Below are 26,528 nucleotides of genomic sequence, written 5' to 3'. Positions count from 1 at the left end.
TTAGTATCAGCCACCGATATCATCGTGGGGAAACTAATTTTGCTTTTAGAGTTATGTTATTCCTAATTGTTTCTAGCTTGCTTCCTCTTCCTGCCTAAGCCGCGCGGTATATCACATTGCTTAGCGCTTAGTCTGTTTCTCTTGTCTCCACTATCTAGGTGGTCTGTTAGCTTCGGACTAGTGTCGTGTGCTACTCTAGGTTGGCCGTGCATCTTACAAAGTATAGTCCGGTTGGGCTAGGGTGGACGCTAGCTAGGCGGAATGTAGTGTGATCTGCATGGGTATAAGTATGGAGTAGGTAAATGAGACATGTCTATTAACCATATGTAGCTATGCAAGGTCTTTGATTTTGGATCATGGATTGATGGTGGTGTATGTTGTTACTTGGAACTGATCTTGGGAATACTTGGGCATAATTCAGGACCTGAAACCTGTGGCTTCGGTTAGATATTGAGGATCCAATAATAGAAAATCAATGAGACGGAGAAAGTTATGTAGTATGTGAAGTCTGACGTGCACTTCAGTATATGTTGATTTAAAGTAGGTAAGTACACTTCATCCACGGATCAGTGCATGAGCTAAGTGTAACGCAGATCCACGGAGTGCCCCGAGGAACTAGTAAACTAGTGAAGTACTTAAACGCACAGAAGACTCTGGGAAATGTGCTCTAGCGTTCCCGTCGAGGCCCGCAGGGAACATGGGTTGAATGGGAGAGACTAGACTACTTGCAGTCTAGTCGGACTTGTAAGGAATCTGAGGTATGAATGGTGCCTCAGGCATAAAGTATTGTTGCCTGAATATATAGGCGTGAAGTCTAGACCCGATATGAACTAGCGTCCAGACAATCTGCGAAATTGTTTCACGGTCCATGTCCAACACGCAATGAAGAAGTAACAATCTGTTCTTATTTTCTCATTTTGCCACTTTGTCATTGTTGAATTTGTGTCTCCCTTATAGCATTGTGCAGGACACAAGCTTAATACCTGGAGATTACTGTTAATCCGGTCATGACATTCCGGTTTCCGGGCTCGCTCGTGAACAGAGCTTTGCGCAGCCGACTTCTCACCGCGCAACAATACCGTGCTACTACCGCATCCCAACGATTACCGCAGACATGGATCGCATCCAGTGATTATCGCCGATTTACCTCCTCGTCCTCCTCCTTCAACCGCTCTTCCGATAGAGACAGCGATGCTCGCCGCATAGGACATGTTGGCGAGAAACATTTTAGAAGTCGGCATGGCAATAGGCGGGAGGCTCAGCGTGTCAAGTCTAGGGAGAGTCATGACATCTTGATGGCTATTGCGTCGGGTTCGTTTACCGGGCGGTACAACAGTGAGCTTGAAAGTTCCGAAAGTAAGGCTCTGGATCCAGAGGCTGCTGAAAGCGAGAACCTGGAGAATGATCCTTATGATTACCAGCACGGTGAAAACGAGGTGGAGGAGGGCGGTGTCTCTGATGACCAGACATCCAAAGAACAAGATATCGAGGCCGATATTGAGGCCGATGCCGCCGATGGCGAGGCTCCCGAGGACAACAGCTACCGTGGCCAGCCTCGAGCTATGCCCAAACTCACGCCAAAAATAATCAATGAGGAGCTGAAATGGTTAAATGACCCTCGCAAAATGGCGGATCGGGTTGCGCGCATTTTGCACAGTGGTAATCCGGCCCTGGCGGCGGCCTTGGTTCGTGCTGGAACAAAGCAGGGCATGAGATGTGATGTTGCCTGGAATCATCTCCTGCAATATTGCATGGATCAGAATCACCCGCAGGCTGCGTTTAAGTTCTACAATGATGTGAGTTTTGTCGTGCTGTGATGCTGCCATCCAGAGAGTTACCTGGGATTTTGAGGTTTGGATTTTGATACTGACAGAATTCCTCTCACAGATGAAAAAGCGTGGCAGGAGACCAACTCCCAGAACGTACACGATCATGTTGAAGGGCTTCAGCTCAGCCCCGAGGTCATTGGATGTCGCCAAAACTGCCGCCTCTGTCTACCGCTCGATTAGCTCACCGAACTCTGGAGCTAAGCTTGATATTATACACACCAACGCCATGCTTACCGTCTGCCATCGTCATTGGGATATGGATCGGCTGTGGAAGATTGCCGGTGAATTACCCGAAGAGGGACCAGGTGCACCGGATGCTGCCACCTACACCATTATCTTGAACGCTGTCAAATTCGCATCTCGCAGAGATATAGAGAAAATGTCTCCTGATGAGATTGACAAAATCCTCGAGCGGAAGGCCCAGGTTATTACCGAAGGAAAGCGGATTTGGGCCGATGTCGTCTGGCGGTGGAAGAACCAAACCTTGCAAATTGACAATGAACTTGTTAACGGCATGGCCAGCTTGCTTCTGGAAGGCGGTAGTGATATTGACTGTTACAATGTCATGGAATTGTACAAGCAAACCATGGGAATTCCCATACTGCAGAAGCGACCCACTGAAAACGAGAAGACGACCCGCCGCAGGATCACCCCCGAGCAAACTCAGGCCATGGAAGTCTCAGAGGCTACGCGGCAATCAAAATTGGAAGACGTTCCGTTTGTAGACGAAAACGATCGACCAATCCAAAGTTTCAAATCAGCCGAGGAAGTTGAACAAGACTTGAGGAAAGAAGTGGAAGAAGAGATGGAGAAAGAGGAGGAAGAAGCGGAAGTGGAAGAGGAGGAAGAGGAAGACTTTACAGAGCTCTTCAAGCCTGTTGTTCCTCAGGCGGAGGAGCTATCATTCCTTAAACCCGACAGCAAGGAACTGACTCTTATCCTGAATGCTTGTTTCACCATCACCCAAGGAGCCGAAGGTGGACAGGCCTATTGGAAATACATGACTTTGGACGACCACGAATACCGCATTGATCCCGATACCTTCACCTACATCCAATATTTCCGCCTCCTCCGCATCTCCCGCTCCAGCAAAATCAGCGTCAAAACCATGCGTGAGCAGATGGTTCCCTCCGGCCAAGCAAACGGAACAGCATTCCACGTCGCTCTCAGTGTCTGCCGCCGTGATCGCCGCAACCGCTCAGTTCTCCAGCACGCGAACGAGCTGCTCGCCTTGATGGACAAAGCACTGATTCTACCTGACATCCGCGTCCTCGAAGGCTATCTGGAAATGATCCAGATCCTTTCCGCCAACTCGTCCGTCCTTCTGCAGCTCAGAGGACTCGAGGCAAGCGATGACCCCACAGCCTCTAAATCTCCTAGACTGGAGTATCTGGGCAGGAAGCTACAAGCGAAGCTGCGACTAGTTGCTATCGCCGCCTTACGGCCATATATCCTCCAGCTGCATGAGGCAATGGAGCACGGCAAACCCGAGTCCAAGACTCGCTGGAGTGCCATCCAGAACACACTTTCGGATTCTGTCGCCGGTCCGGCAGCTGTGAAGATCATGTCGCGCGTTCGTCTGGCGGTTGATGACACCCTCAAGCCGGACTATAAGGCTTACGTCTCGAAGGCTGAGCGCAAGGCCCTTAACGATGACTCGAAGATGCTGAAGAAGTATTCTGACAAGGACGTTATTGAGAGCTTCAAGAGGAAGAAGGTATACCCGACGCCTCAGCAGAAGGAGGAGGCGCGGGACCGCATCAGAAAATTCCAGTGGGAGGCTCGCAACTCTCGGGACCAAGAAGGTTCCGATCAGAAAGAGGACTCTTCTTCGTGAGGAGCACGGATTGAGGCTTAGTATTATTCGTGTTTTGGACACGACGAGACCGAGTGAGGTCTCGATTGTATTATGTTTGTATATCACACATTGGGGGCTATAGATGGCGTTGCATATCTGCATTATGTACATAATACCATTTGGTACATTCTCTACTTCTAACATGAAACAATAATCAAGATTATAAATGGGTTTGATGTTGCTATCGACTTGTTAGATTTATGTATGATCCCTGCCCTCCGACATCCAAATCTCATTATTAGTATCCTATCTTTTCTACCCCATAATTGACACTAATGAACATCAATTCAAAGGAGTATAGTATTCAAGACTTCGCCAAGTCAGGTTGTTGATGAGGACAATGTCACGCAATTTGATGGCCGATGATGAAATGCATCCCTATAACGTGTTAGCCCCGGTCACCAATACTGATGTTACGCCTAGGAAAATGGTCCGATAGATTATAGTAGGTTATGCTGGCATTAGTGTTCGGAGGCCAAAGATATCCACAAGACAATGTGTGATTACCCAGGTACAGTGGGGATGATGGCGAATGTTTGGTCTATGGCACGCCATATGACGTTCTGAGAATGCACCTGTCGGGGCTCGGAGGTCTGCCGTACCCCTCTCACATTGTCGATGGCGCGAGATACGTGTGCGATGAACGAATTCAGGGTTAGGATGGTGCGGGGGTAGTATACTTGTGTAAAGCCGTCCTTCCGGGCTTTGTTATTTGGGACATGGGGCTGTCTCATTCTTATAGAACATCGCTAAATCATTTTGAACTTTCCCGAGAAACTAGAACGTGAGCAAGAAAGCAAGCATCTTGTATATTGAAACCTGCGAATCATGGGAGACAGTGCAGATGCTAGCCAGGATGGCTCAGCTGCGAACAATGGCAAGAAACAAATCTTGCTTAATGCTTTTGACATGTCAACCGTGGGACATTTGTCCCCTGGACAATGGAAGGTCGGTATAGGATTGTATTCGCAGGGCCAAAATGCTGACAGCTTCACAGAACCCCAAAGACAAGTCTGCGACCAAGCGAACACTCGGATATTGGATAGAGTTGGCGAAGCTGTTGGAGCGCGGTGGAATCAATGCGTTGTTTCTGGCAGATACAACTGGAGGTCATGATACCTATGAGGGTAAATTGGACGAGTGTATTCGGCGTGCAGCGCAATGGCCGGTGACAGACCCAACTATCGTGAGTTCCAACATAACCAAAAGTTCCGATCAGAGTCTGACTTCCCAATTAGCCCATTTCGGCAATGGCTGCAGTGACAAAGAACCTGGCATTTGGCATCACAGCGTCGACTTCATTCGAGCAGCCCTTTTTGCTGGCTAAGCGCTTTTCAACCTTGGACCATTTGACTAATGGCCGACTGGGCTGGAACATCGTGACCTCATATAAGAAAGCAGCTTTCAAAGCCATTGGTGTGGATACTCCAATTGAGCATGACGAACGGTACCGCCAGGCAGATGAGTATTTGAGGGTACTCTATAAGTGAGTTGCATGCCCATAACTCGGTTGGATGATGGCTTTGGAGACTAACTCGTGCTTGTGCCTATAGACTGTGGGAGGGCTCCTGGGCTCCTGATGCCTTGTCGCCCAACCCCGAAGCAGACACGTACATTGACCCGGATAAAGTCCGCCAGATCAACCACAAGGGCAAGTACTACTCATTGAGCACACGACACATCGTCGACCCGTCTCCGCAGCGGACACCATTCCTTTTCCAGGCCGGAACTTCCCCTGCAGGATCGGAATTTGCTTCGACACATGCGGAGGCAATCTTTGTCTCTTCCCATTCGCCAGAGGTGTTGCAGCCGAAGATCGCAAATATCCGCAGTCTAGCTGCAGAAAGAGGCCGTGACCCGCAATCAATCAAGTTCTTCAGTACCTTCACGCCAATTGTAGGCGAGACTGACGAAGAGGCGTGGGCGAAGTATGAGGAGCTGAAGAAGTACGCCTCGGTGGTTGGAGGACTGGTCCTTTTCAGCGGGTGGACGGGCATTGACATTTCCAAAATCCCATTGGACCAAGACATCACCGCTTCAGATTCATTGGAGGCAAACAAAGTCACTAGCTTGCTTGACTCGCTACTCACGACCAGCAAGGATATCCCGCGTTGGACGCCTCGTGTGGTTGCCGAGAGGGCTGCAATCGGTGGTCTTGGCCCAGTGGCTATTGGAAGCCCTGCTACCGTTGCCGATGAGATGGAGCGTTGGATCCGAGACGCTGACCTCGATGGGTTCAATCTTGCCTATGTCACTACGCCTGGCACCTTCGAGGAGGTGGTTGACCTGCTCATCCCCGAGCTAAGGCGACGCGGGATTTATCCTGAGCTCCCAGACCCCTCAGAGCCGCCCCTCACATCCCGTGAGAAGGTTTTTGGCAAAGGACAGAAAGAGCTCAGGGCTGATCATATTGGAAACAAGTACAAGTACGATGTGTATCAGGAGGACGAGCCTTATGTTGACGGTACCGAGGAAAACTGACTGTCGAATGACATTTAAGACATTTAATGTCTCATTTAATTTATGGAGATAGAAGATCATTGAATGAAATAAGATCAAAAAACCCCATAATATGCATGCAAGAGGTGTGGGGAGGTGAAAGGTGAAACAAAACGTGCCTGGTAACATTACCCGTGACCCAGTACGTAATGCCACTCTAGCCTTTCCGGGACAGCTTGGCCAACTCCCTCATACTCCTCGATTACCTTGACTTTTCCTGACTTCGCCTCTGAGAGGACTAAATCTAAAGGAGGTGCCATTATTGTGCTAGTATTTCAACTATCACGACCATACTACGCGAACCATGGCTACCGTACACCAAGGCCACCCCCATGATGAGCCCCATGATGACGAGTCTCTCCTGGGTGATGATTTGATCGAAGCCGATGATGGTGAGTACTATCATTTCCCCCAGTGACTGCCGGAGTATTGGCAAAATGCTAATTCGACGTGATTCTAGCCATCGAGGCTGATGACCCCCTGCGCGATACCTCCGACACGGCCCCTCTGCGAGGCAACATTGAATCCAGCTCGAGCAACCGAGGAAACGCCTCTGGCTATGGCAACTACCTAACATCCTCTATTGGTGGTGAAGATCGCCGTGCGACGCAAAATACCATCGACGAGAGTGTTTGGGAGACATTGTCACGCGACTTGGTTGCCGTGTGGGAGAAGATGCGCCAGGTGCTTTGGCCGAAGTACTTGCTTGGAGGTATGATGCAGCGTGGAGGCAGCGGCACTGCTGATGCTGAACAAGGTGGTGTGTCTGGGTTCGGTGGTAACATTCGAGGACTCGTTGGACGCTGGCCGGATGCCGACGTGGTCCTGCAGGGTGGCATGAGCGATGGGTTGCGGGACTGGGATCTCTGGTAAGCCATCCTACCCTCGGAGAACTCCGTATAAAATCTAACACAGGGCTTATTTTAGGGGTCCGCTTGTCTTTTGCCTGGTCTTGAGTTTGTTCTTGTCTATCGCAAAGGGTGATCAATCGTCAGTGGTTTTCTCGGGTGTTTTCTGCCTGGTCTGGATCGGAGAAGCAGCTGTGACCCTTCAGATCAAGCTCCTTGGCGGCAAGATGTAAGTGCTATGGATCATCCCCCCGATGTCGCAGTTAGCTGACATTATGGCCTCGGCCTGTTAGTTCTTTCTTCCAGTCGATTTGCATTATCGGTTATACGCTATTCCCCTTGGTCATCGCCGCCATGCTGAGTGCGCTAGGGCTTCCTACCATCGCCCGGATACCAGTATATCTTGTGTTAGTCGCATGGTCTTTAGCAGCTGGAGTTAGCATCTTAGGAGGCTCGGGAGTGGTGCGGAACCGAGTCGGCATCGCAGTGTACCCGCTGTTTGTGTTCTACATTGCGATCGGCTGTCTCTGCTTCATCAGTTAAGGCTCTCTATTGTGATATTGTGCTCAATAAGGAAATGCGCCGTCACATGCCTCTGATAGGCACCGGCGCAATGAATCTCAATAACATTGGATTGTTTGATTGTTTGAACGTATTTGAATAGCGCGGATACCGGTATATCCCAGGCTTTGAATTGAATTTATTGCAAATTGTATCCGAGGCAACAATAGATTGTTTTATTGAGGTGAATACATGTATGCTTTGTTCCCATTTCCATTGACGCTTTGCTATTCAACCCGTTTGTTGGGCCCCGCACCCGGCGGTCAACTTATAAGAACCCGCAAGCTAGGCTTTTCCTTCTTCTCTCACCTTTCCACCCTTCCATCGTCTTGTTATTCTGCTCGCAAACTTCGCAAACTTCGCAATTTTCACAATTTTCGCAAATCTCGCATATCTCGCATATCTCAACCCTTCCATTCGTCCTCGATTTGGCTGGTCCCAATCGATCCGGTATGTCATCATTGCTTGGGCGCATAGCCTCAAATCCCCCACATACTTGGGCAGGTTCGCTGACAACTTCCAAGCTCATAACAATGGACCGCACAGGTGCGTTTCAATTTAGCGATCCGTCTTTGCTCCGACCTGCAGCTCTCTTCCGGATCTACACCCTTTCTGCCGCATGGCTTTCTCCGACGTTCATGTGATCTGACGATATTGTCTTGACAGTAACTGCGCAGTCGCCTCCCTCCGACAATGACAGCGGCGAACGCCCTGTGCGACAGCAGCTCAAGCAGACTAACCTTGATGCTGTGGGCGAAAACAAAATTTCTACACGTCCAAACCGAAAGCGCTCCCTCGACAACACAGACGGAGCCACCGACTCACCCCCAATCAAGCGATCCCGAGAGTGCACCCCGGACACTACTGCTGTTCCCGCAGCACGCAACTCCGAGCACGCCGCAGTCCCCAAAGATACCACTACCCAAGATGTGAGTACAGATGTGCTAGCCACAGCACCTGTGAGCACTTCGGTTCACAATACACGTCCGTCCCACAACCCGATCATGAGCCACATTCCCGAGACCAAGGTCCAGTTTCCCCTGGACCTTGAGATCAAGGTCTCAATTGGTGGATTCGAGCAGGTTAGCCATGTTACTGTTCCTGTTGAGATTGGTATCAAAGTGACAGCTGGAGCAGTCTCCTTGGCTTCCTCGACTTCCAAATCCACTGAAGGTGAATCCTCCAAAATACATGTCACCATTCCTTCTGCAAAGCCTACTCCTCCATCTGGAACCCCGTCCTCCGGAACCCCTCCCCCTGGAATCCCACCCCCTGGAACCCTGTCATCTGGAGCCCCTCCTTCTGGAGCACGATCCGCTGGGGCTCCGTCCCCTGTGACCCCTACCCAACCATTGCCTGATTACCTCGATCCTGATCAGCCTTTGCCTGAAGCACTCAAGGATGAGTCGTTTCATATTTTTGAAAAACCTGAATCAATTGGAGATTCTTCGTCTGAAGACTCTCTGTCTGACTACCGTTCATCCCCACCTGTCCCATACAGTTCATCGAACCCTGATCACCCTAGACCCTCGGTTGAAGCCCCCAAGTCAACCAGAAAGTCTCCGTCCGAAGACTCGCTACCTGACTACTGTTCACCCTCCCCGCCTGTCTCATACAACCCTGATTACCCTAGACCCTCGGTTGAAGCCCCTGACCCTGAAGTGCTTCGTTCTAACCACGCTCGATTCCTACAGAGTCTTGGAATGACCGTCGGAAACGAGGATGACTCTTCACAACCCGAGAAGAAGAGACCTCGTGACAATTCAGAGGAGCGCAAGGCTAAGGTGGACCAAGTGAGTTTGCTCCCTCGTCTTCCCCAATCCCCCCCAACTCTTCTTATCTTCCACTAACACCTGCTTCTGACAGACTTTCACTGCGAGTGCATTCGGAAAAGCTTCTTCCAACCCTTCACCTTTCGCAATGCCGAATAAATCGACGTCTGATGCTTCGCCTTTTGCAACCAAAAGTTCCACGCCTTCTGGTTTCAGTGGCCTCGGTTCCGGATTCTCTGCCTTTGGCAGCTCTTTCCCCCCCCCCCTCTGGTAAACTCACCAGTTTCGCATCTCCCAATGCCCCCGCCGCTTTCTCTGGGTCAGCCGGTAAGCTGACCAGCTTCGCGTCTCCCAATGCCCCCGTTTCCCTTGCGGAGTCCAGTAACAAGACCCTCGGCGCAGAACAAGACGACGAAGAGGATGAGGACGGACCAGTCGGTGAACCTGATGACACCTTTGTTGCCGAGAAGACCGACGAGCGTTTCCACACACAAACTGGTATGGACCCCGCGTTGTTGCATTCCCCCTGGACCCCGAATATGGCCCGTGACTCATACCGATCGGAAAATTCAGTCGAAACCGGCGAAGAAAACGAGACCACCGAGTTCACAGCCAAGGGCAAGCTGTATGGCTTTGACGACAAAAAATGGAAGGAGCGTGGTGCCGGCACCTTCAAGGTTAACCTCAAGACGGAGTCCGACGGGAAGAAATCTGGCCGCATTATCATGCGTGCTGATGGTGCCCTACGCGTTATGTTGAACAGTGCGATTTGGCAGACAATGCCCTTTGGTGACATCAAGGGTTCTCGCCCAACTACTCGCGACATCTACCTGGCGTCCAAGGAGGACGAAAAGGTAGTTAGCCTTCTCCTGAGGGTAAGTTTCCAAGTTCTCAATTTTTCGGGGTTGACTATAATGCTAACGAATCAATTCAGCTCGGTAATGAGAAGCCGGCCCAGGAACTTTATGATGTCCTTAAGGACATCTTGGACAAAATCTAGTTCATTTTCACGTGCTGGCCATGGATTTGTAAATGAAGGAGAAAAAAAGAAGGGAAAAGGAAAAAAAAAAGGAAGAGAGAGGCAGAGAGGCAGAGAGAGAGAGAGAGAGAGAACCCCTCTTGTAGGGGCTCAGTGTTCTTATTGCAGTTTTAGCGCTCCAGGGCTCTTTAATACACTTGTGTAAACATTACATCTTCTCGTATGCACTCATTATATCCCTACCAACATATAGAACCAATAAGCTATTCCAATTGCATTTAGTTAATATCCTTTTATAGGTTCTATTTACGATATTGCTTCACCTATATTGGTTCTTTTCTTCTTCATATCTTCCTATCTACCCCTACCTCCTATCCTCTCTTGATTCTCTACCTTATATAGCCAGTACTCTATCCGTGGTATACCCGCCTAAGGTATACCTAGCATATTTATCTGGCTAGTGAAGAAGATAGTAAGGTTGTGAATGCCGGGACCTGCGGAGTCCGTGGCTTTCTATCGTTCATCCGGTATAATCGTTCGTATAGTCGTCCGTATTCGAACTCAAGTACAAAACGCACATGCTTGTGCATAATATTGAAATATTCTCGTCCTCAACTCTTTATATTGACTCCCGACTGTCTTCTTTGATTCCAATTTGCCATGATGCGCATCGCCGTAGCGGGTTCTGGCACCATTGTAATCTGCGACGAATTCCCCAAGTATGGCCATCAAGTCGTACTGTCATGAAGCGACAAGCCGATCTTCAACGGCCGTCCTGACACTTAATCATCGTCAACATTCTTAGGAGGAAGTCCATTAAACTTTTTACTATATAGTTAGAGAGGGTCGTGTTGACTTTCCGGGGGTGGAGAGCAGAGGGATCCATAGTTCAGCCATTAGCGAATCATCTCTTCTTCCCGCCTTTTAGACTTGCTGAAGGAGTTCTTGTATTTCACAATACTGTACTCCGTAACTATAACTGCTATACACGTCTTTCTCCAGGTTGAGGCTATCCAACAGTAAACACATCAAGGAGGGCCCAGATTTTTCTACTTCTCGTAATAACTCGGTGGCTATCTAATATTCTACAGTCTAGCCCCAACCCGCTATTCCTGATACTCGACTTAGCGTTAGGGTAACGAGCCCGTGTCGATCAATTGGCGTTGATACCCGCGCACCAATTCTTTGGAGTTGGATTTTCTCACATTCAGTTTTCAATTCTTCGTGCAAAACAGATATTAAAAAGGGACGACAGAAGCAGCAGCAGCAATAAATAGAATTAGACAGAGGAAAAAAAAAGGAGTAGAAAAAGTGGTGTCTTCTTGAACCCAAAGACACATAACTAGTTAGTTGTAAGAATATAAGGTGTGTTAAAACTTGTGTCTAGTCCTGGAATCACTGTACGCGCAGAAGTGGACCTGAGAGTTGATTATTGACACAACACGCGATCTCGGGACCGCCCCTGCCATCTGTAGAGAGCTGTAGCTTCAATATCTGCATAGTTGAACTTTGGGATAATACTCTGATGCACAAGGGTCCAAGCTGCATAATTATTATTTAAGCTTGGCAACTTGGACGATCTGAGACATTCAGCCCTCCCCAGCCACATCTGGGATCTCACAAGTCACAGATTATCTGATCGTAACCCCATATTCGCCTAGTTCCACAATTTGGTCATGCTGCTTAAAGGCATGGTCACATATAGAGCTATAGCTCCTACGGAGTACTCTGTACGGAGTATTCCATACTCAGTTCCTTCTAATCGAGACACACACATCGTCGGTAAATTGCCGAAGAATTACCGCATTCTGCAATCCATACCCACTTGCGGGTAGATTTAGCAGTAGCCATCCACTAGCACGCATCCCCTGAAAACTGGACTATTGCAGGACCCAGGAAAAAATTTGAACGGGCTCGATTGCCATACAGGGGTTATAAGAGTACTTCATAGCCTCTTCTTGGCTCTACCCAAGTGGGCCGATTCGGATTTTACATTTCTTGCATACGTGATCTCCGGTACGGGAACTCCCAGGATGTTTGGTCGATCTCTCACGGCAGTGCTGGCGATCGCACTTACCATCAATGGCGGCCAAGCAAGACAGCCGGCTCGAGATCCTTCCAGGCATCACACCCACCATGCTGGATCTGGACCGATTGATACATCAAATTATCGATTTCTAACGGACAAGACCAAACGTATGCTTTGTTCCCATCCATCTTCTTCAATGTCGACTGACCAAAGTGTAATATTTCCACAGCTCATGTGGTGGAGAGTCTACCGGAGGTTCACTTCGAGTTGGGGGAGATGTACTCGGGGTTTATGCCGATCCGTGAAAATGCGTCCTTGTTTTATATTTTCCAGCCGAAGATCGGGGAACCAAGCAACGATCTCACAATTTGGCTGAATGGTGGACCGGGATGTAGTTCAATGCAGGGGTTCTTGCAGGAGAACGGCCGCTTTACCTGGCAACCCGGCACCTACGAACCAGTCATTAATGAGTATTCATGGGTTAACTTGACCAATATGTTATGGTAAGTCGTTAGTGAAACTGTAGACATGGCATGTCCAAGGATGCAATTGATAAACTGACTGACGTGTTTAGGGTCGACCAACCGGTTGGAGTTGGGTTCTCAAACGGTACACCGACTGCTACTAGCGAGGAGGACATCGCGGCCGATTTCATCCAGTTTTTCGAGGAGTTTCAAGAATCATATGATATCAAGAACTTTCGAATCTTCTTGACTGGTGAAAGTTATGCTGGCCGGTATGTGCCCTATATATCCGCCGCGATGCTCGACAAGAACGATACCGAGCACTTCAATCTCAGCGGTAAGACCCGAACTTGCATTATATTGGTCCCAAATTCTCATCCATACTAGGAGCTCTGATGTATGATGCGTGCATCGGCCAGTGGGATTACATCCAGGCTGTACTCCCCTCTTACCCCTTTGTTGAGCAACATGCTGAGCTGTTCAACTTTAACCAATCATTTATGGGGGAGCTGCAAGATACCTACGAACAATGCGGTTACAAGGAATATTTCGAGGAGTATTTCACATATCCGGCCTCTGGAGTGCAGCCCCCCAAAGAAATGGTCTACGACGAGTGCGACATCTACAACATGATCTACTACGAAGCTTTTACTCCGAACCCATGCTGGAGCCCCTACAAGATCACCCAAACATGTCCACTCTTATGGGATGTCCTGGGCTTCCCCACAGACCTTGCCTACCAACCGGGCCCTGCAACCTATTTCAACCGCACGGATGTGAAGAAGGCTCTGCATGTCCCTCAAGATATCGACTGGGAGCTCTGCAGCGTTGACGGTGTCTTTGTGAGCGACAACCCCGGACCCGAGCAACAATACGACGAATCTGTGAATCCCACGGAGCATGTCCTGCCACGGCTGATTGAGGCGACCAACCGGGTTCTGATCTCGAACGGAGATTGGGATTATCTTATCATCACGAATGGAACCTTGCTGGCGATCCAGAACATGACCTGGAATGGCGAGCTCGGCTTCCAGAATCGTCCCTCCACCCCCATTAATATTGACATGCCCGACTTGCAATACGCGGCGGTGTTTGATGCACAGCAGGGATATAGCGATTTGGATGGCCCACAGGGGTTAATGGGGATTCAACACTATGAGCGTGGTCTGATGTTTGCGGAAACCTTCCAAGCGGGTCACCGACAGCCCCAGGACCAAGGCCGAATGTCTTATCGCCATGTTCAGTGGTTGTTGGGTGATGACGCGCATCTTTGATACCCGCTCGCGACGAGGCAATATTTGGTGCTGAGGTGCAGACTAAGCCGATGCGGCGCGGTGATTTCACAGTAGGAGGCTGCGTGGATGTAGACTCAGATCGAAATACTGATGAGATATCCCTGGTGCGGGTTCCCCGATCAGACGAAACCCAAATTATGTCCACCTATTCAAATTCGCAACTATTACATTCAAGAGACAGCCAACCAGAACATTTTCGAGTCAATAAGAAGCATATTTCTGTATAATAATGACACGTCCGACCTCAGAAGCTACTGTATTTTGCCTTTTTGGGGCAGCGGGAATTGGAAAGATTGCACTACTAGTTAGTGTTGTACATATATTATATTCAACTCAAACACGTCCCAAGTATGACATATATTAATGAAGCACCTTTGATGCTAGGCGAAGTTGTTCAATACACCATAGTCAAAACGCAGATATATCGAGACCCCCACTTGTGAGCATTGGCCAATTAAACCATGGAACGTATGGCCATTTTAAGTGATATTGGTGCACGTGATCTCGCGTTTCCCGCCAACTAGGACTTTTATCAACCTCTACTCCAACATATAGCACTATGGAGCCTCGACATGGCAGGCTCCTTGTCAATACCACTGCAAGCCTCATCATTAAAACGAAAACGAAGTCAAGAAGGCGATCGCGGCCTCGAGTCTAATGTGCCTCCACCCTTAGACGCGTCGCCCCAAGACCCTGCCGATCAACCACCCTCGACTACAGCTGGTCCTCCGCCCAATGAATCCGACGTACAGATAGGCGGATCTATCAAAAGTGCAGCCGTCAAAAAGGCAGTCAAAGGGAAGAAGCCTCCCTCGAAGCCACCGAAGCCCTCGAAGCGAACTCCATCTGCGCCATTGCCAGATGCCTTTAAGCGCCTCTCGCAAACCCATCGCGCCTTGAATCTCGTGTACACGTTTTGTTGCACGCGAAAGCACTTTGCCACCACCTTTGACAACATAAAGAAAGCTGTGCAAGCTCAACTTGGTCAAGGGCGAGAACTCACTCCCGAGGATGTCGCACGTGTGAAAGTCATAGTTCCCGGAGCGGTCCGGTTCGAATATGTGGATGAAGCCAAGTTGGAAGTAATGACTGTTGGAGATGAAGAGATAGCTCAGTATGGGTTACACAAGCGGTCTAATCTGGCATTTGCGGCAGACATGGACACAGCCGAAGACGCCAGTAGTGACGATCTTCACCATGCAGACGACTCGAAGCAAGTTCTGTTATTTGAATTCGTCGACGGTGATCTGAAGCGGGAAGTACTGAACCCGAAGACTGGGGAGCCTATGAAAGCTATGCGTCGCATGAAAGACGACGATCTGAAAATGCCCGTCTACAGCCAAAAGCAGATGCTGGGTTTGATTGAAAAACGGAATTCCAAGTTCTCAGACGCTTTGAATGCATTTTTGGTTCAATGCGAGGACAACAATACTGATCCAGTGGATGCTCTTGAACAAGAGAAGAACGTTTTCCTGCCCATCCCTCCAAGCAGCGGGGCAAATACCCCTCTTGCGGCGAAGCCACCAGCAACGATTCCCGAGGAGCGAAAGTCCATTGCGGAAATCATTGCAGAGATTCGGGAGATGGATTGGTATCATGCACAGATTGTGCCGGAAGGCCACCGAGTGTTCGAAGCCCAATCTCCTGTGTACGGAGATCTGACATTCCAGCTCTCGCAGGACCTTGTCAATGCTCTGTATAACACAAAAGGAATCACTCAGATGTATGCTCATCAAACAGAGGCAATTAACCACCTGTATGAGGGCCACAATGTGATTGTGTCGACGTCGACAAGCTCAGGAAAATCCCTTATATATCAAGTCCCCATGCTGCACGAGCTGGAAAAAGACCCGGAGAGCAGGGGGATGTATATCTTCCCCACTAAAGCTCTGGCGCAAGATCAGCGCCGCAGCATGATGGATCTACTTCAGTATATGAACGGGCTGCAAAACACGATGGTTGAAACGTTTGACGGGGACACGCCAATGGGGAGCCGGGACTCGATTCGTGACGAGGCGCGGATCATTTTCACCAATCCTGACATGCTTCATATTACAATTTTGCCACAGGAGAGTTCCTGGCGCACCTTTTTGAAAAATTTGAAGTTTGTTGTTGTCGACGAACTACACGTCTATAACGGCTTGTTTGGATCTCATGTCGCTTTTATCATGCGCCGTCTCCGGAGAATCTGTGCTGCAGTGGGTAATCGTCATGTCAAATTCATATCTTGCTCTGCTACTGTTGCAAACCCGGAGGATCACATGAAGTCTGTCTTTGGGGTGCAGGATGTAAAACTCGTCGATTTCGATGGATCCCCCTCTGGTCGTAAGGAGTTTGTCTGCTGGAATACGCCATTCAAAGACCCCAAAGATCCTACCTCTGGGCGTGCTGACACTGTCACTGAGACTGCGAGGCTGTTTTGCCAGTTGATCCTCAGAGGCGTGAGAGTCATTGCCTTCTGCCGAATCAGGAAGCTATGTGAAATTCTCTTACAAGGCGTGCGCGCCGAGTTTGATAGACTCGACCGAACCGAGATTGGCAAGCTGGTGATGGGCTACCGAGGCGGGTATAGCCCTCAAGATCGACGTCAAATCGAAAAGGAAATGTTCGAGGGGAAATTGATGGGAATCGTGGCTACCAACGCTCTGGAACTGGGCGTTGATATTGGCTCCCTGGATGCAGTCATCACAATGGGGTTCCCCTACTCGATTTCCAATCTACGCCAACAAAGCGGCCGCGCTGGTCGACGTAACAAGGACTCCCTATCCGTCCTAGTCGGGGATAGATACCCCACCGACCAACACTACATGCAGAATCCAGATGAAATATTCACACGACCGAATTGCGAGCTGCAGATCGACCTTTCCAACGAGCTCATCCTCGAAGGTCACGTCCAATGTGCCGCATTTGAGATGCCTATCCGCCCAGAAGAAGACAGCATCTATTTCGGACAACAGCTCCTTGCCCTAGCCCCAACGCGTCTCACCAAAGATCCACTCGGCTTCTACCACTGCCACCCACGATTCCGCCCGCAGCCCTCCCGCAGCGTCTCAATCCGCGACACAGAAGACCAACACTTCGCCGTCATAGACACAACCAACAACCGCAACATAGTCCTAGAAGAAGTCGAAGCCTCGCGCGCCTTCTTCACGATCTACGAAGGCGGGATCTTCCTCCACCAAGGCACAACCTACCTGGTCAAAGAACTAAACACCGACTCCTTCCTAGCGCGCGTCGTCCGCGTCCACGTCGACTGGAACACCATGCAACGCGACTTCACCGACATCGACCCTATGGAAACGGAAATGATGCGTCCGGTGGGCAACGACCCCTCCGCCTCGCGGGCCTTCTTCGGTGCAGTCCAAATCCACGCCGTGGTCTACGGCTTTTTCAAAATCGACAAGCGCGGCCGCGTCCTCGACGCCGTCGCCGTCGATAACCCGCCAATCGACCGTCTTACCAGGGGAATGTGGCTCGATGTCCCAACTCGCGCTATCGACATCCTACAATCCCACCGGCTAAACGTAGCCGCGGCCATCCACGCCGCTGAACATGCCGTCCTCTCCCTCCTGCCCTCATTCGTCGTCTCTTCGCCCGGTGACGTCCGCACGGAATGCAAAGTCGCGAAGAAAGAGCTCGGTCGGCCGCTGCGCCGTGCGAATGTACCTGCTGAATTCGAGGAGAAGCTTAAACCGCCTTCGCGGCAGAGACCTGCTCGGCTTACCTTCTATGATGCGAAGGGCGGGTCGTGTGGTTCTGGGATTGCTAGTAAGGCGTTTGAGTTTATTGGATTGCTTCTCCGGCGGGCGGTTGCGCGCATCGAGGCTTGTTCTTGTCTTTCGCCGCAGGGCTGCGTCGAGTGTGTTTGTGATGAGCGATGCAAGGAGATGAATGTTGTTATGAGTAAGGCTGGCGCTGGGGTTATACTGCGATGTTTGCTAGGATGGGAGGTGGATGTTGATGCCTTGCCGTGGGGCGAGGATGTGGAGGGGGATGAGTTAGGAGTAGGTGCGGGAGAGTTGGCTGGTGGGTTGGAGACTGTCGTCAGGGCCGAGGACGTGCCGTGGAAGGCTGGGTGTCGGGTTAGTTGTTGAGAGATACTATAGTTATGTCGTGTTGGTTGATACCAAGTGCTCATTTCTGACATTAACCAGTAATTGCCTGCGACTGCCTTGATAACCAGGCTCAGCGTCATGGTGAGGGCAGTTACTGACTGTTAAGAGGCAGAAGGATGTGTAGGGGGTTGAGAGAAATTAAAAAGAAAAAGTCATCGCCTGGATTGACCGGCGATCAAAACGGCAGGCACGGGTCCAGGCGACACGGAAGGTAGGCAAACACCACAGCAAGCGGATTGAGGGATAAGAAATACAAGAGTCTCAACCCGCTAGACTATGGTGTCCACCGTACCTCAAAGGGATAGGGCAAGCAACGATCTATAACACCCGCAAAGCCTCAGTCACGGGTCATATTTTTGCCAAGTCTGTCAAATCCTGGAAGAGCTTTTGGATGGCTCCGTCATATTTGTAGCAGGAGGCTGATCCAGGGCTTTCTTTCCCACTCATTGAAGAAAAGAGAAGGTGCCCTTGGAAGTTTGGACGTATAAGTACATAAGGGATAATGAACGGTACCAGTCAATGATCCATAGGAATTTGGGTATAATAAATGTACATCAAGTCATGACCGAGAAAGACCTCCTCGGGGTCCAGGGGGAAGGAGGAATAATAGTGTGATAAGGTAGATAAGGCGAGTAAGGACGTGTATATGTGATAATGATGGGGAGAGTGATTGAGACATTATATAGCGAGGACAATTCAAGAAAAGGCGAGAAGACGGCGGGGAGGAGTGAGGAGATGGCAAGAACAGAAAGGATGAATGTGTGAGTCGATGTTCAACGGAAATTTCTTCATCTGGGACGCGGGGTTTTGCGTCGTCCAGCCGCAAGATTCAGTGGGATTGGCTGCCAGGGCGTTGCCTGGATAAGGTAATGAGCATGCATGTTTCATGCTTCGATATGAAAATGTCAAGAGAGTAGGTAGTAGGAATGAGGTTCCAAGAGTGAAGCGGAGGTTGTACTTGTAGACCATGGTAACTCAGGCACCGAAGATGAATGATGCAAAGACAAAAAAAGCCCCCATTCACTGAAGACCACTATGAAGGGCTCCGGTCGTCTTCAGTTTCATCCAGATTCAACTTCCCTAGCAGAGACCTCATATCACGGACAGCCTCGCGCTTCTCATCGCGTGGCTGAGATGAGCGTTCATCGCCCAAGGAACGAATCTCGCGGACAATGCTTGTATACCCTTCATCGTTAGGGAGCCACCAATGGTTGACCTCTGGAACTTGCCAGATGGCAGCGAGCCCGGTGCGGAAACTAGGCACGATGATGTACCTATTCGCATAGACAGCTCCTGGTTAGCTTTGCTCTTGATCATTTAACTCCGAAACGTAGATACGCCGGTGGGATCTTACCCATGTTGCTCTAACAACGCTAACGTGCGTCGGGTCCACATTTGATATTTATGCTCCCTGGGAAGAAACATGCCCAACATGCCAATGCTGTTTTTAAAGTTGATGCAATACCCGTTTTCCTTGTGAGGCCAGCGAATCATCGTCTCGATTAGGCGACACTGCGCCTTGGCCAATTCCTGCAAGTCCTGAAGCAAAGGCTGCTGCAGGACTTGCATGGTTTGGAACTTGTACATTGTCTCGGCGGCGAGAACGTCGATCCAAGCATAATTAATATCCCACAAGGGACCTCGATGCAAGACACCTGGCACGTATGGATCGACAACATCATCTTCGGTCAAGGGCTGCTTATTCGGGTAGTGTTGCACTTTGTATTCGTAATCATCGAATCCTCTGAGAATCGTCTTGGCCTGCTCGAGCCATTGGCCCAGGTGTTCATTCTGGATGGCGAATTGCTCCATTGATATCATGCCGCGAGACAACTTCGCATAGAGGGAAGCCATATCCAAGCCGAAGCGTCGGTTGATTGATGCCACAAGGGCGAGTTGTTTGGATGGATCATCAGGATATATGGCGGCTTGCTCGGCATCATACTGCTCCTTTGCAAGGTACCAGTCTCGACCGAGGACTGTTTCGGTACCGGCCAGGATCCCCACGACCACATCGAAGCGCGAGTACCATAAGAAGATATTTGTATGTAGCTCGTTCACGTTGGCGGACTCTGGTGTGACTAGCTCTCGGATAAAAGCATGTGCCGCCTGGTGGTGATCGATCATGTTCATCCAGTCGCCGATGTATTCCTAAAAGTAAACCAAAATGAGAAAAAGGCCGCTGCAATAGTTATGGAAAGAGCGACATACCTCGAATGTTGTCAAGACAAGAACAGTACACAGTGTAGCCTCACTGTGCTCCTCTCCAGAACCCAATGATTTCCGGAGGAGAATCAAGGCTTTATTATAGTGCTGCAAAAACCTATAGAGCTTTCCACCAGGGCTGTGTAAAGAATAATGATAGGCCGAAAAGCCCACCAGGGCGTAGAGGAGCGGCTCATAGTGCAAGGCAAGTTCGACAAGGCTGTAGTGGATGAAATGGGAGGAACTCTGTCTCAAGAAGAAATGCGGAGGAGTCATAAAATCCTGGTGGAAATTCAAATAAAATCGCAAATCGTCCGGCAGGCGCGCGTTGTTGATCAATTCTGTTGTGGAATGTCCCAGGCTGCCCGAGCGCACGCTCAATGACTCAAAGCGCGGCGACTCAGTTGATGGCGAACTACTCTGTTCTTTGGCGTAAGAACTAGGTTCAGAAGTGGGCCCTGCATTATGTTTCCGAAGAGATTGGGCGCTCTGGCTCTTGCGCAGGTCCGGCTGTGATGTAGTTGTGGCGCTTGCTGGTGACGGTCGGGAATCGGATACAGAACTGTCGGGTTCCTCTTCGTCGATGATGGGCTGCAAGGGGCTGAGAGTGTCGGAGTCTACCTTCGCGGACGAATCGCTGCCGTGAGACTGCTGGCGACCAGCACGCGACTTGGCGGTAGAGCGTGAGCTAGCCTTGGATGCGGAGGACGATGCGGTAGGTGACGGATAGACACAATCGCGGCTCCCTTTCCTACACCGTTCACAGAGTGGACGGGTCTCATCACACTTTATCCGGCGAGAACGGCAGGTGAAGCAGCCGCTCCGGGTGCGCTTATGCTTCTTCTGGTCCGAGAGAGGTTGGAACAGGGCTTGTTTCTGAGAGGTTGTATATGAAGGAGGCACTATCATCGTCGGGGCCGCAGAGGGATCGTGCCAGAACGCAACACTCTCAGGATACTGTGTTGGTCCAAACAAGGAATATGAAGATGAGCTTGAATCCTGTTTCATTGAGTCCATAAAGCCCGACATGGCCGCCTGGGGCGACTGACGTGAATGCGTCATTGTCACGGGGTATCACAAAACCCAACCAAAATCCCCTTAGTTCCTCGATTCCCTTTCCTTGAATCCCTTAGTCCCATCCAAGTCAACAAGATCGAGTCATTCTTAATATCAAAGAGAGCTAGAAGAGAGGTGAAGTTGGTGGGGGTTGGATATGACCCAAACTAATGGAACCGGGGACGTGCGGAGATTAAAAAAGGAAGAAGAGAAGACTTGACTTCTCCGTATAAAATGACCAAATGACCATTTCGAACGGATTCATTTATTTCTTTATTTCTTTTTTAATATATCCCATGAATAATTCTATTTTAGTCGCATCCAGACTATAAGCTAAAGCGCGATCTGCGTCCGGTTCATGTATCTAATACGATAGATACGAAGACACAACGCTATATCCCGGACCTCCAACAAAGAATAGTAGATGGGAATCTGGGAATATGGAATATGTGGATACATGGGCTGATCCAGGAGAGCTCCGGCTAAATCAAAACATATTTCTTTGGCGCCACATATGGGGCTTGGTCTATACAATATAGTAGGCATTGCCCTTCAAGCTTATATACAGTCATTTTTTTAGACATTCCTTCTGATTATTCCAGAGTTCCCCTTGAACCTACGGAAAAATTCCAAGTGATACTTGCTTCTGGATACACCGACTTGGTATGAGTTCTTTGTATTCCGTACTCCGTACTTTGTACATCATTACTTGTCCTAGCCCCTGTTCAACGAAGATCAGGAACACCTTGAATATCATTTTAGTCAAGAGCAGAACACAAGGCAGAGATCTCCACGGACGAAATTCGGATCTCGGCGTATCAGAAAAATGACAGAGGGGAAGAAAAGAAGAGAAAAAAAGGGGGGGCGAGAACGACGATCCCAAGCCACGGGGAGTCAGTCTTAGGGCTTGGCTGGGTCTAATATGCAGAGGATCATGATTCATAGCGTCTATGCATCTGTTCCGGTTCCCCGAGCCATTTTCGATTTATGGTAATAGGGGATAAGCCAGTGACTGGTATATTTTGTGTTAAATTTTCTTGCTTTTTTAATAGGAGACGGAGGAGACGGAACCCCGGGGATTTTTGTCGATGTCTTTTTTTTTGCCTTTTTGCCTTGCATATATATTGCCAGTGGATCGAAGGCAAAAGCGACGAGGGTCCTGAATGACTCGATTATCCGTTAAGCTCCGACAAGATTAGACTCCTAACTTGTGCTCCATACGGAGTAGTATGTATGTTGTATGTACATAAATTATGTTTGACGGCGAGTCCCGCAATAAAAAAAGGTTAGACTCGGCAATTCTGAAACCTTGAGCACGCAAATAGAAAAAAATGCCGAAAACGTTCTGTTGACGGAGATCGGTTCGAAGTGGAGGCGGTTAGAGGAGATTGTGGGAGTCTGGAGGTTCTCATTCGAGGATTGAAGAAGCAATAGTCTGCTAAATGTGGGGGTTTTTCGTTGTCCTTCCATTTTCCTAACTGGTCCTAGTCAAAACACCGCGCAAGATGCAGCTGTAAGCTGTTAGTTCACCATTTCCGCCTCGTTTGACTTCCCAATTCCGGCTATGATATGTCCGGGGATTTTCAACCGGCACTTTGACTGATCGACGATGCGTTGACAGAGAGAGTGGGCCTAGTACGGAGTATGTAGATCGAAAGAGAGAAAAAAAACTAACACCCTTCGAACCCTTGGATCAACTCCAATATCGGCTCAAGTATCTCAATTCAGATGAATCAGTCCGGGACGCTTCATGATCCCTACTTTGACTTGCAATATTAGTTCAAAGATGGAAATATCAGGGTAATGGGGCGGAATAGGAATTGTATGGATATGCACGATGTAGATTGCAACCCCATCCAACGCCCGAAAATGATACCCAGGCAATACAACATGCAGATATTCCAGGGTTCCAAAGCTCTGGCCACATTCATCCCCTAAATATCTGGGCCGTGCACGACATTTCATCTCCATGTGGGTGAGAGATAATCCGGGCTAAGACCACGCTAGGTGACCTCCATGACAACCATGTGAGTACCACTGTGAGGCTCCGTAAGAGGAATTTTCTATCTGGCTTTCTTTTTGACTATCTTTTGGCTCGCAACTTCTTTACATATCCTCCGTACGAAATACTGTACATCATGCATCCAGCAATCTAGGTAATACATATCTGCGAAATTGTCATATAACATACATATAACATAGATCCATGGCAGAAGTTACCTAGGTAAATATCTGCGTCCCCACCCCCTTTGCCACTATGCCCGATTCGGTGTCATTTCGAGAGCAACAAGGTTCCAGGGACCGCTGACAGTGAGATCAGCAGGCAAAACGTGGTTCCCTGGTGGATTCATTGGAGATCATACAATATATGTTGTATACTGACTTGCAAGGTGCGAACATGAAGGACTTTTATACTCCTAACGCTCTAACGCTTTCTATCTTTTAGTCCTGTTGATTTGTTCTCCAACAGAGAGTGCTGCATAATATAGATAATTGAATTATCGGTTTATATTGTGCGCCACGAAGAAAAGCGTGTCCTTAATCTGGTGGAAACATGCAAAATCATATCGGCCCGGGAGCTTACAACCGAAGTCTTCTATTGGCTACCACAGCGGTTTAATATGTGCAAAGTACAAAGTACTGACACAGAATTGTGGTTTTTTCCCTTTTATGATAGCCCTCCTGGTTCTGGATTGGCCACTAGTAGGTGGATATAAAGTGGCTGAAATGAGAATTTATACAGAACCAAAAGGCCCGTTCCATTCTCGGTAGTCGGAGCTTATTACCCCGACTTCCATTGTAAAACGGTATCAAGTAAATGATCTTCCTATAAACCTAGTACCTTCTGAATTATACGTTATACGTTGTACAATGGTTCAGTTGTGATCTATCAAGACTTGAGAAACAAGCAAACAACACCACTACCAGAGCTCTCAAACTGGGCCAAGGCAGATCCCAGCCCGCACCCAATATAGTTATGTGGTATGCTATTCGCCGATCTCAAATGACGGGACACCATCTAATTGAGTTGACGCCGGTGAAATCGGGGACCAAAAGCAACCCACATAATCCACCATCAAGCCCAACCTCCGAGGGAAAGGGGAATGGTGGAGCCATCAGAGAAGCAGGACGTTGGGAATTGGCTGTGATCTCTCACATTTACGCCACGATCATAGGCCCAACGGCCAGTTTAGCGTTGCAACGCTCTGATCGCCCACTTTCTGGTTTGGGTTGCACTGCATGGCACCTTTCCTCTTTCGCTATGATTTTCCCTCGACTTTCGAAGTTCTCTCTAGATTACTTGCCTGAGCTGAGGTTTGCAGTCTGGCCTATCTACATAGACAAGGGGTGGTCATACATGTGTGTCGCGTGACCTGCGTCTAGGAATGGAATTCCAGAGGATACCCACATATGTAGGTGGCATTTCCCTTATTGGAGGAGGGAGGGCTAAAGTGCAGCTAAATCAGCCGTGCAGGCCTAGCATGTGATGATAATTCGACCGGTGAAATGGTTGCAATATCATATCCAGTTCTGCTTGCGGGGCCATTTGAGCTAGGATCCTCCGTTTCTCATTTCCACTATAATTACCATGAGACGGACATGATTGCCCACATGGGTCACAAAGTATGTCTGAATGTTGGATCAGTAGTCTTGGCACGTTCCTGGCTTCTCTCTGGCGGGAAGCCCATGCCGGCCGCGGCTCTGATCTCCAAGTTGGGTTCCAAAGCGCGTGAAATGTACACGAGCATGCGATATGATCATATGTGTGGTTTTGTTTGCTGCAATCATACAAGATATACGGAGTATATAGTCATAAATCGTCAACAGCCCCGACAATGGCATCATTCGGGATTTGTAGTCCAGGGTCGATCATTTGTCAAAACAAGTGCAGATCGAGAACCGCGGCGTCCCTTCGTCCACTATGCGGAATTACGCCATCCAAGACAAATGGGCATTTATGCACTTGAGGCTTTTTGTTTCTGCGCCATCAATTCCTTCAACACTTTATCCACTCCTTCAACAACAACCCCCCACTCGGTTTCATGGACCCGAGTTTCAAAGGCCTCGAGGTTCTCGTCCTGGCCCTTTCGGAAAGGGATCTCCCGCACCAGAATTGGTGTGCCCATATCCACCTCGGAAATGACATCGTGCATCATAACACCGGTCTTGTCAATTTGGCCCTCCAACCACGCAGCATGAGCACGTTCAATTGCATTCTAATGATCAGAAAAAGACATATCAGCATACCATCCTAGCTAACAAGGTACAATTGCCAAAAGGAAAAGGAACTCTATGACTTACAACGCCATTGAACGCCCCCGGCAAGGCGGGGTGCAAGTTAATAATCCTCGTCTTAGCTGCCTCGAGAGGCTCCAAGAACTGCGGCGAGAGAATGTGCATGAAGCCGAGACACACGACTAGCTCGGGCGCGTCGGCAAGGATCAGCCTCGCGAGCTCGGCATCGTATTCCTCGCGCGCAGCTTGAACACCCTCCGGCGTCGCGGGGTGCTGCTTCTTGTACTTGACAAGGTTGTGGTATTCGGTTGGGATGTTGGCCTTGCTTGCGCGCTCGAGGCCGTATGCGGTCTTGCGGTTGGAGATTACGCGGATGATTGTTGCGTTTAACTGACCTGCAGCCACTTTGTCGATCACAGCTTGTAGGTTTGAGCCATTGCCGGAGATGAGGACTGTGACACGAATTGGGGAGGTCATGGCGGATTATAGGTCTCTGGTGAGTGGTATGGTGGGGGTTTTCGTGAAATTGCAGAACTCGGAGGTAGGAAGCACGGTTGAACTTTCTTCGATTGCAGTGAGGTCAATTGAGTATTGCGTTTGATAGTGAGACTGCAGATGCTCCTCCCCAGCTTAGAGGCTTAGAGAATAAACGAAATAGCACAAGACTACTGCAAGCTAGTCCGCGGGCAATAGAGTTGGGTGATTTTTTGGATTACCTAAGTCGGCCGCGGGGCAGGACCGGCCTCGGAGCCCTGGAGAGGACTGTAACTAGATGAGATACT

General features: G+C 49.3%; 8 protein-coding genes across 8 annotated transcripts; 6 read left to right on the top strand and 2 right to left on the bottom strand.

Moving 5' to 3' along the window:
• Positions 1 to 1,007: 1,007 nt before the first annotated feature.
• N7489_010058 (pentatricopeptide repeat-containing protein) lies at positions 1,008 to 3,666 on the top strand (the record flags this gene model as incomplete). Its single annotated transcript, XM_056715807.1, has 2 exons — positions 1,008 to 1,796; positions 1,888 to 3,666. 2 exons carry the CDS (start codon positions 1,008 to 1,010, stop codon positions 3,664 to 3,666), a joined length of 2,568 nt encoding a protein of 855 aa, XP_056563429.1.
• An 849-nt stretch (positions 3,667 to 4,515) lies between these two features.
• Positions 4,516 to 6,168, top strand: N7489_010057 (xenobiotic compound monooxygenase, DszA family; the record flags this gene model as incomplete). The annotated part of the gene is made up of 4 exons (XM_056715806.1): positions 4,516 to 4,635; positions 4,685 to 4,873; positions 4,926 to 5,173; positions 5,241 to 6,168. The coding sequence occupies 4 exons, from the start codon at positions 4,516 to 4,518 to the stop codon at positions 6,166 to 6,168; spliced, it is 1,485 nt and encodes a 494-aa protein (XP_056563428.1).
• A 322-nt stretch (positions 6,169 to 6,490) lies between these two features.
• Positions 6,491 to 7,577, top strand: N7489_010056 (Yip1 domain protein; the record flags this gene model as incomplete). Its single annotated transcript, XM_056715805.1, has 4 exons — positions 6,491 to 6,578; positions 6,647 to 7,055; positions 7,114 to 7,263; positions 7,328 to 7,577. The coding sequence occupies 4 exons, from the start codon at positions 6,491 to 6,493 to the stop codon at positions 7,575 to 7,577; spliced, it is 897 nt and encodes a 298-aa protein (XP_056563427.1).
• Positions 7,578 to 8,128: 551 nt separating this feature from the next.
• On the top strand, positions 8,129 to 10,367 carry N7489_010055 (uncharacterized protein; the record flags this gene model as incomplete). The annotated part of the gene is made up of 5 exons (XM_056715804.1): positions 8,129 to 8,141; positions 8,262 to 9,388; positions 9,462 to 9,637; positions 9,708 to 10,242; positions 10,302 to 10,367. The coding sequence occupies 5 exons, from the start codon at positions 8,129 to 8,131 to the stop codon at positions 10,365 to 10,367; spliced, it is 1,917 nt and encodes a 638-aa protein (XP_056563426.1).
• Positions 10,368 to 12,379: 2,012 nt separating this feature from the next.
• Positions 12,380 to 14,113, top strand: N7489_010054 (uncharacterized protein; the record flags this gene model as incomplete). Its single annotated transcript, XM_056715803.1, has 4 exons — positions 12,380 to 12,542; positions 12,605 to 12,878; positions 12,950 to 13,176; positions 13,227 to 14,113. The coding sequence occupies 4 exons, from the start codon at positions 12,380 to 12,382 to the stop codon at positions 14,111 to 14,113; spliced, it is 1,551 nt and encodes a 516-aa protein (XP_056563425.1).
• Positions 14,114 to 14,706: 593 nt separating this feature from the next.
• On the top strand, positions 14,707 to 18,228 carry N7489_010053 (ATP-dependent 3'-5' DNA helicase; the record flags this gene model as incomplete). Its single annotated transcript, XM_056715802.1, has 1 exon — positions 14,707 to 18,228. The coding sequence occupies one exon, from the start codon at positions 14,707 to 14,709 to the stop codon at positions 18,226 to 18,228; it is 3,522 nt and encodes a 1,173-aa protein (XP_056563424.1).
• A 1,054-nt stretch (positions 18,229 to 19,282) lies between these two features.
• Positions 19,283 to 21,516, bottom strand: N7489_010052 (Zn(II)2Cys6 transcription factor; the record flags this gene model as incomplete). The annotated part of the gene is made up of 3 exons (XM_056715801.1): positions 19,283 to 19,523; positions 19,604 to 20,400; positions 20,461 to 21,516. 3 exons carry the CDS (start codon positions 21,514 to 21,516, stop codon positions 19,283 to 19,285), a joined length of 2,094 nt encoding a protein of 697 aa, XP_056563423.1.
• Positions 21,517 to 25,466: 3,950 nt separating this feature from the next.
• Positions 25,467 to 26,223, bottom strand: N7489_010051 (phosphoribosylglycinamide formyltransferase; the record flags this gene model as incomplete). The annotated part of the gene is made up of 2 exons (XM_056715800.1): positions 25,467 to 25,727; positions 25,813 to 26,223. 2 exons carry the CDS (start codon positions 26,221 to 26,223, stop codon positions 25,467 to 25,469), a joined length of 672 nt encoding a protein of 223 aa, XP_056563422.1.
• Positions 26,224 to 26,528: the final 305 nt, after the last annotated feature.

The sequence above is a fragment of the Penicillium chrysogenum genome, assembly GCF_028827035.1.
Source record: "Penicillium chrysogenum strain IBT 35668 chromosome Unknown utg000005l_segment0_segment0, whole genome shotgun sequence".
Classification (NCBI taxonomy): domain Eukaryota; kingdom Fungi; phylum Ascomycota; class Eurotiomycetes; order Eurotiales; family Aspergillaceae; genus Penicillium; species Penicillium chrysogenum.
This window is presented reverse-complemented; position numbering and strand designations above follow the sequence as displayed.